Source organism: Nilaparvata lugens, chromosome 6 (assembly GCF_014356525.2).
Source record: "Nilaparvata lugens isolate BPH chromosome 6, ASM1435652v1, whole genome shotgun sequence".
NCBI classification, from domain to species: Eukaryota; Metazoa; Arthropoda; class Insecta; order Hemiptera; family Delphacidae; genus Nilaparvata; species Nilaparvata lugens.
Genome location: NC_052509.1, coordinates 38,178,791 through 38,188,933, shown reverse-complemented (window position 1 = coordinate 38,188,933; position 10,143 = coordinate 38,178,791). Strand labels below are relative to the sequence as shown.

General features: G+C 34.7%; 1 protein-coding gene across 1 annotated transcript in view; it reads right to left on the bottom strand.

Moving 5' to 3' along the window:
- Positions 1–1,115: 1,115 nt before the first annotated feature.
- The window catches only part of LOC111058505 (negative elongation factor D), a 48,016-nt gene continuing 38,988 nt past the window's right edge, over positions 1,116–10,143 (bottom strand). Inside the window, exons 8-10 of the mRNA XM_039430737.1 lie at positions 5,034–5,244; positions 3,968–4,108; positions 1,116–3,145 (exon numbers count right to left, since the gene is read on the bottom strand). Of these exons, the coding sequence (XP_039286671.1) occupies positions 2,981–3,145; positions 3,968–4,108; positions 5,034–5,244 (517 nt within the window). The 3' untranslated portion in view covers positions 1,116–2,980. The remainder of the gene's footprint in view (positions 3,146–3,967; positions 4,109–5,033; positions 5,245–10,143) is intronic.

Genomic DNA, 10,143 nt, shown 5'->3' with positions numbered 1-10,143 from the left:
TCAAGTTGCAAGACCATACTACACGACAAGAGAGTTTACTGATGACCACACATACCAATATAGAATACCAGTATAGAATACTCTATAGACCTGATGACGACCCCAATAGAGGAGATTAAAACTTTTGACGATTCCCTGATCCTAGGACCATGAGGAAGACACCGGAAGTAATAAGTAATAGTGGAAGTAATCTCAAACTCAATCTATCGATAAATTCTCATCAACACCCATCAATGGATTCAAATAAATGCATAATTATTAGAATTTTTTTTCTGCACAGGTCTCCATTAGCTAAAAATATTTTTTCAAGTTTTAAATTATTTTAAACTCATTATTCAAACAAATTATTAATTTATCTAAAATTCACCTAGAAAATTATTGACGCAAAATTTGTCTTATAGGTTTAATTTTAGAACAAACGTTAATATTAAAAAAAAAAATTAATTTTTGAAGGCGATACAAGTATCAAAATATCCCTACATTACTTAATATTATTTTTATCAACGCTCGCAAACTTTATTATGAATATGGAAAAGCATAAGTAAACAAAATATTTTATAAAGTCATTTGAAAATCATTTTATAATATTTGTAATACTTTGGTTTGGACAATCGCCTGCTGTTGCATCCCAATATTGTAACGTTTGTAACTTCATACTGAATTAATAAATTCTATTATATTGTAATCAATTACTATGTAAGCACGTTTCGAAAAATGATGTTCATTCTCAGTGCTTTTAACTAATAAATATATGGTAAGAACAGTAATTGATACATCCAGTAGTTGGTGATTATAATCAGGTTGTGACTTACTTCAAGTATTTTCCTCTAGGGATCCGGACCCCTGCTCACCAGCCATTAATTCATTCATTTGTGAATGCTGCTCTACCATCGGATCGTCCAAAATCAGAAGTGACCTCAGCGCGATCGCACCAAATGAAATTGGTGAACAGATTTTTCGTTTTCATGTTAAAACCTCTAATGTGCACACGCCGATCCTCGAAGACTCTTTTAACCCCGAATTGATCAAGTAGTTCTGAGTGATGAGTATAATATTATTTCTGTGTTATGATTAACGAAATATGGGTAATAAAATCCTTTAAATAAAACACAAGATTTTTGAAAATGGATAGTTTAATTTCTAATAATCTATCCAAATCAAATTAATATGTCATAATATAATAATTTTCCTTGAAATCTTGTTCAATTATTATTGCAGAGCAAGAAACTCAAAGTATTTATAAAACATCTTAAAAATTGAAGAAATGTCAGTGGTCGTTTATAACAACAGCAAAACAGCATCAACAATAGTTCCAGCGAACATTAAAATCAATTTTTCCTCTACCTACTGTCTGAAGAGCCTACTTTACTCCCTGAAACATAATACTAAAGTGTCACTTTTTCGCTCTCGGGAGGAAAAACAGAGAAACTCCCTAGAGCGTAAAAGTGACTCCATTTAAATAGCATGGGAAGCATCTCTATTTTTAAAACTTTCATTTGAAATAGGTTAGAAGGTCTAAGCTCAGATGAGGAAGCACTTAGAGTAGTCATTAAACCAACTAAATTTTAAGTAGTCATTACCTCAACCAAACATTTGATCAATATATGAAATATATGTTTCATGCTAAAATTATTACAAACTTCATATCAGTATACTATAAAAATGTATAAATATTTTTTTATATTCCATGTTATTCAGAATACCAACCAACGAATATTCTTCATTAACTAATCAAATTTGAAACGGGAACTTCATCATAGTGTTGTAGTCGAGTCGGCGGCCATTGTTGTTACAAGATAGCGCTGTCGGCGGTAAACTGTGTGATTACAAGCCAGCTGTTTAATTTTTAAGTTATGTTGTAACACATTTTACTGGTCACGAAAGTTTTCAAAAATTATTTTATTTGCAGTTTTTAAAAAAATGTAGGTGGAGGAAAAATGTTGTGTACATCACGAGTAAAAAATGTTTTTTCTCCCTCAGGAAAATTGTTGCCCTCGGCTTCGCCTCGGGCTTCAAACTTTTCCCTCAGGGAAAAGTACAAACTGTACTTTTCACTCTAGATATACAAATAACTATTATAAAACTAAACGCAATAATTTACATCTATAATTCATTCTTGATGAATAGTAAGAAGATTATATATATATATATCAAATTATTGATAACCAGTTCTTTTTGTAATACAAAACACTATCATTTTAATAGGAAGTGGATGTTTTCAGTATGTATTCAAACAAGCAATCATTTAGCATTACAACTTCCAGAAAAGTTCCAAAGGCCTAAGGCTATAACGGTTCCAATTCTAATTTATAGGACAGTCCAAATGTAGCTAGGTTTCACATTTTTTCAAACATTCAGTATGAATGAGTTTAAACTGAAATTATTGATAGATTTTTGAAAATGGATAGTTTAATTTCTAATAATCTATCCAAATCAAATTAATATGTCATAATATAATAATTTTCCTTGAAATCTTGTTCAATTATTGCAGAGCAAGAAACTCAAAGTATTTATAAAACATCTTAAAAATTAAAGAAATGTCAGTGGCCGTTTATAACAACAGCAAAAGAGCATCAAAAATAGTTCCAGCGAACATTAAAAACAATTTTATAAAACTAAACGCAATAATTTACACCTATAATTCATGCTTGATGAATACTAAGAAGATTATATATATATATAAAATTATTGATAATCAGTTCTTTTTGTAACACAAAAACACTATAATTTTAATAGGAAGTGGATGTTTTCAGTATGTATTCAAACAAGCAATCATTTAGCAATACAACTTCCAGAGAAGTTCCAAAGGCCTAAGGCTATAACGGGTCCAATTCTAATTTATACGACAGTCCAAATGTAGCTAGGTTTCACATTTTTTCAAACATTCAGTATGAATGAGTTTAAACATAAATATTATTGATAGCATTAGTTTTTTGATGTACACTGACAGCTCTAGTTAGACCTAGTATGGCGGCATTTATCAATGTATGACCATGTAGTGAGCCTTGCAGTGAACTATGAACTCGGAGACTGGGTCGTTCTCTCCATCTCCTCGCATGGTTCCGGTGATCTCTTCGTTCTCCACAATCGGCAGAAACAGCTGCACAAATTCAGGAGTATAAGGTGGAGCAATTGCTTCTAGTACCTGAAGAATATTACAAATGAAAATGGTTATTAATGCGATTAGATACTCCAGGGTTATCAGGGCTGTCTAGGGTTATTTTCATTTTAAGAAAATTGAAATATAGTTTAAATAATGAGGTATTACTGTACTACATACAGTAATTTGGTTTCTTCCATGTTCATCTGTGATTCGGTGTTCGAGTATGGGGTAACTCTAGCACGACGAAAAAAGTTTTTATTTTGTAGAACAGAGATGTGAGAATACTCTGTAATATAGATAATGATGTATCATGTACAATTTAATTCCCAAGACTAAACAGTGGCATGTCTCTTTATTTATCATAATTTATAAGTGAGAAATAATATAAATAAGTTTATGATGAATGACAATGTGCATACATATATAAGACTAGACACAGATATTACTTAATAACCTAATGTAAGGCTCACTACGAGAGTAATCGTTCCTATTACTTTCCTAGCTCCGCGCTTTTGCCAAATCGTATTTAGTAGATATTATCATGGAGAAACAATAGCATAAATAGATATCCCATGGTATAGGGCGTTTATGTCGCAACTTTTACTGTTATCTCAAGCCGATTACTATCGATTATTGTCGATTTTTACTGTTTTGACCGGGTAAGAGTGTATGAACGGCACAATATGAGAGAATACCAGCATCATAAAGCTTCACGGGAAAGAACTACATGGACTATCGGCTTGAGATAACAGTAAAAGTTGCAACATAAACGCCCTATACCATGGGATATCTACTTGGGCTATTGTTTCTCTATGATATTGTATACAAATTTGACTGCTAAATGATCAAAATTAAAGCTATTACCTCGGTGACGAAATATCTTATTAGAGATATGTCAGTGTCGCCTCGATCCCAGCACTGCTTGATGTATTTCACTACAGGAACAACACAGCCTCTGCTCAGAAGGTTCACCATACGATCCAGCAGCATTTTTCGCATTTCAAGCTGCAGCAGATAAATAATACAAAAATTATTTGTAAAGTCAGATTCAATAGAGAATTTATCTTGTGCTGTATACGGGTTTTCGGTTCATAGAGAGGTCCCAAAATTTAACGTTTAATTTTTAATACTTCAGTGCTTTCTTTGTAAAATCAACTGCAAAACCACATTTTTTTCAATGATTTATTAGTTTAGAAGAGATAAAAATCGGGCTTTGAGTTGCACTAATTTGATATTAGAAAAAACTATCAGCATAATTTGATCTTGAAATTTTAGCGACTGATTTTCTTCAAACGAACCTCTACTGCTTACTGCTGTACTGCTTACCTCTACTGCTCTACTATCGTATTCTGCATCAATCAATAAGTCTAATCTAATTGTAAGCATTTTTTAATTATCTAGCATTCAACTCTTGTCATCATTCTCACAGCTTCAATCAATTATTTATTTATCAATATTTTGATGAAAACAACATTCTATCAAAAAGTAACGCTATCCTTCTAGCTCTGCAACGTTGCCAAATCGTGTTTTAACTATGTAGAAATATAATTAATTAACATATTTAATCTCAAGCATAAAAATGTATTATTTAATTATTGAAAAATATATTTTAACGCATAAGATATAATCGATTATTTTAAACAAGAATGAAAAAATATTTTAACGCATAAGATATAATCGATTATTTTAAACAAGAATGAATTGCCCGCTATCAGTGCTATCCTCTAAAGAAGGCAGTGAAAATCGGCACATGTTGTCCTATCTTTCTCCACTGCCATTATAACGTGGGCCCCACTACATACATTGTCAATACCATTGAGTTATTAAACCAATTTAGATACTAGTTTTGGTTGTTACACCCTTATCAATCTCTTGTTTCGATAAATCGGTGGTAGTTCTAATTGACTAAGCAGGTGAAAGTGTGACTTACCTGAACCAGAATCTCCAGCTCGTCCTGCTTGGATTCGAAGAGGTTGATGAAGAGCTGGAGGACCCTGTGATGGAGGAGGTGGTGGCAGGTGACAACCTCGTCGAGCACGGCCAAGTGGATGGGAGTGTGTTCGGTGCACAGCTTAAAGTAGCTCGGCTCAGTCACCGTGCACTCCACCCATCGCACCACGCCCACTGACACCACTGGGTACCTGTGCAAGTCACAATCGGTCAGCTACAAGTGGGACACTACCTATTTTTGATTGAAATAGTCACTACAGAAACGTCACATGAGTTAACACTTTTTTGTGGTCACTAGGAAGTTGGGAATCAGGTTCCATTATTCAGTATACGGTAACTACATGAATAATGTTGTCATATATACCAGAACATTTCAATAACATTGTTAAATGAAATCATAAAATAAAGCAGATCCACTATCCACTTACTATTTACAAATCAGCTTTTTAAAGCAAGAAATTCACAGGAAATTGCATAGCCTTAGACATGTTATAATATACATTCATTCACCTCTAAAAATAACATTCAAAAAAATAAATTCTTTGTAAGCCTCGAGCACGGGAGCCGTATACTACGGATTTTCACTGTATATTTTTTTAGGTTAGAAACTTAAAGTCCGCGACTTTGACTATAAGCCAACTAATAAAATTTAGTGGTTGTAGTAAATAGAGACCATTGAAGAGCTAGAATAATGGCTTTTATTGACTAAAATAAACTGAGATAAAATAACAAACTTTCTGATGATTTAGAATAATTCAAACAACTGATTTATGACATATGATTATCATATTATTCTTCCCTCCCAGTAGTGGAACTTACCGGGGCCAATCTACGAATGTTGACAGAAACTTGTCTTCCATCAGAAAGTCTTACTTGAGGGACATGAGGGTTCAAATGAATAATTTTTACCTTTTCAACTTCAGGATCATGCTTACTGCGTCTTACAAAGGTCTTCATCCATGCCTCCTTGGCGTTGATCAGCCAGGATGGCAAGTTTGTCATAGATGTGGGATTACGAGGATGAATGAACATTCGCTCGTGAGGTGTGCAATTGATGGTCGTGCAGAGAAGCAAGCGAATGCTGCTTAGTGATTCTAAGAGTACCTTTTCCCAGTGAGAAGTATCCATGTTCCTGGACCGTAGGGCTAAACGGATTGTCTTCCAAATTATTCCATTGTAGCGTTCCACTTGTCCATTACCTTGAGGGTTGTAAGGTATTGTGGAACTGGTAGCTACACCCTTGGACATTAAGTAATCTTTGACATATTTTGATAGAAAACTGGTCCCTCTATCAGTGTGTATGTATGAAGGATAGCCGTATGTGGTGAATAAATCATTGAGATTTTGAATTACTGTTTCTGATGACATGTCTCGACAGGGATAGGCAAAGGGAAATCTCGAATATTCATCCACAATAGTGAGGATGTACTTATTTCTAGTTGATGATGACAAACTTTCTGATGATTTAGAATAATTCAAACAACTGTTTTATGACATATGATTATCATATCAGTGGTATTGACAAGATCATTGGTTGAGTTCAAAGCCACTGATCGGTGAGTGAACGTGGCTCTGAACGAAGTACTGTTTTGTCGTTGAAAGATGCATAGACTCACATGCAGCGCTAGATTATTTGGAATTGGAATCGGCCATTAAGGGGACAGCCTGGAAGATTATTACATACTAAAGATCTTGAAGATTTTTGTGATTATAATATTATAAAAAAATATATATTATATAATATCTCGCGCCAAAATACCTCAATGGAACCTTTAATTTCATTGGGAAGGCATAGATATTGTGCGTTTATACCTCTTCAAGGTCTTTGGTCTAACTGATAAGAAAAAAATACGTCATATCCGGTTCGTTCACTGATCAGTTAATCGTACTTTTCCAACGATGGAAAAGAACGTAAATAGAGGAGCTGAACGTAAACAGACATGGCTGAATACTAGGTTGTTTACAAATAATGGACTCCATTATAATGTACTTGGGAGCAGAGAAATGTATGATTACATAAATTCAATAACATTTAAAATATTTTACAAAGCATTTCCAATCACCTGATGGTTTTCCATTTTAATTGATTACAATGAAATAGGTTAAATTCTAGTTTTGTTTACAAAATATGATCAACAGAGGAAACATCTGTCAGTCATGACTCATGAGCAACCGTTCAGCCACAGAATACACACAAAATGGAAGGTATCAATCTAACCAAGATTGAGTGCACCAAGACCACGACACATGACTGCATCATCTTGTTAGAAATTAAAACTACTGCTGTATTACAATGCTACACTTTCTTTCAAGATGGCGGATCATGGCGTCAGGATACTAGCCGACTTTCCATTCTGTGGTTCATCTGTGATCAGATTTTTTACTGAACGTAAAAAAACCCGATGGAATTGATCAGTGGCTTTGAACTCAACCATTGTCTTAGGCCAGTATGCAAATACTCGGATTAAGCGGGAAAATGCCAGCTGTTCGTTTAAACCCCTTATGAAACACATTATGATAAATGCAAGCATATCTAATGATATCTATGTAATAGTGTGATATTGAGAGGGTATTATTGTAGTTGTTTTTGTGTTTCTTATATTGTTTTTCAGGTTTTTGAACTGGAATGAACTTTGATTTTACTGTTTGTTGAACCCTGCGGTTTTAGTGTGAGAATTGACTCTGTCTTGTTTCAATTTGCTAACTTGTTGCTTAGTTGTCAAAATTAAAGCAATTTTCGTGCATTTTCCAAGTGCAGTTTCAATTTCATGTCGAAAAAGCCACTGTATTTGAAAATTGTATGAGCATTGACCTTTTTGCAGCTTTGGCTTTTCCACTGGAATTTATGCTCAATGCTCGTGGAGGGGGAACAATTTTCAGTGAAAATGCGACAGTTCGTATTGAGACGTGAACGGAAAAACATGTAACGGTTTGCGAGCCTCGGTCCTCTGAATGGACCCATTTCCCATTCAGAGGGACAAATTGTTATGTTTTCAGTTATCAGTAATTTTTATCTAGTTGAATAGGAAACCAAATTTAATAGAGTTAGTGGGAGTAGAATCAGGAAATTATTTGTGCGTGTGAGTTCCAGTATAGTGAGTTTTCTTAATCTTATGTGTGTGATTCTGAAGAGTCGAAATTTTAATTTTAAAAATGGTGAGTGCCAAACATTTGTTGTTTTCGTATTATAGCTCAAAATTTAGTAACATAGAATGACCGAGGCCCAAATTTAAATGCAGCAAGTTAGCAGGTTCCCAAAAAGTGTAGATTGGTTTTGAATATATTTTTTTTTGTGAATCAATTGCTGAATCACTTTGTTCTGTTTGAAAATTCGACATGTTACCTGACTCTTATTGATTCGTTCTATTTACTTAGAGTTCAATAAACCTGAAGTTAAATTTTACTAGTATTTTTCATTGAAGTTCCTGACTCGTAGTTGCTAGCTGCTAGAATAGGTGACAATTAATTAATGATGATAATCTGTGCATTTGAATGAACGTATCCACTAAAAGCTCCCAACCAATCAAGGATTCAAATAGAGATTTGATAGCATAATTTTGGTAAATATTATAGAAGAGAAGAAACAACCCCCCCCCTCCGTTTACATTGGTGCGCAGCGGTGGTATAGACTGCAAGAATGTCTATCAAACCACATGTATTCTTATATATTTCATATTTTAGAAGATTAACTAAATAGAGACAAATATGTCACCGGTTACAGAAATGATGTCAGGAGTGGTGTAGGGTTAAAAATACCATCACCGATTACATAATGGTGTCAGGTGTGGGGTAGGGTTAAAAATACCTCCACCGCTTACATCTACAAGTGCTGTGGTTAGCCGTCAACGTTGATGGTGCATATGGCCCTTATTGTATCTTGTCACCCATCCTTTCAATCTGTATTCGGAGCGTATATTTGGAGAGGCACTGGAAGATCAAGATGAAGGAATATCAGTGAATGGCAAAAGATTGAACAACATACGGTATGCAGATGACACTATTGTGTTTGCTGACTCCATTGAAGGTCTGCAACAGTTGATGGCAGAGTGGTGGAAAAGAGTTCGCAATATGGTTTAGAAATCAACACTAATAAGACAAAGCTCATGTTAATAAGCAAGGAGAATGTAGGTGGAGTACAATTGTTTATTAATCAAAATGCAATAGGAAGAGTCTCACACTATAACTACCTGGGTACCATCATCAATAAGAAATGGAATAACACACAAGAAAAAAGATGCCGCATAGAAAAAGCAAGAGTTGTCTTCAATAAATTGAGTAAGGTGTACAAGAGTCACGACCTTACTCTATTAACTAAATTGAGACTATTGCGTTGCTATGTGTTCTCCGTTCTGTTGTATGGGGTAGAAGCATGGACCCTCACAAAAGAAACAATGGTAAAGATTGAAGCTTTTGAACTCTGGTTGTACAGAAGAATGCTGAAAATATCCTGGACGCAAAAAGTTACTAATCAAGAGGTTCTCAGGAGAATGAATAAAGAACCGGAGCACCTGAATACCATTGAAAGTAGAAAACTCCAATACCTCGGCCACATTATGAGGAATAGCTCAAGATACAGACTTCTGCAAGAGATCCTTCAAGGAAAAATCAACGGAAAAAGGGGACCTGGCAGAAGGAGAATTTCATGGCTGGCAAATCTGAGGCTATGGTTTCACCAGTCATCTGCAGAGCTGTTCCGTAGCGCCATCGACAAAATCAGGATGGCCATTATGATCGCCAACATCCGAAACGGAGCAGGCACGTGAAGAAGAAGAAGACGGCCCTTATTCTTTCAACTATAATAAGACACACACAGAACTTTTAAAATTCGTAAATAAATGAATACATAATTATTTTAAGATGACTCAAGACATGAAGTGAAAAAGTAAAGACTACTCTACACGTAGAAATCGACCTACGGTCTGACCGGTCTCACGTGTCACGTGTGCACCAAACGATGAGACAAATATATAATAACACATTTCACATTTTCGGGCTCCGGTCCAGCTTATTGCCGGCTGTCATATATACCAGACTGAAGACCGATTTCAAGGCTAAATATAATTTGCTATTATAGGCTATTTCTGTGTTAT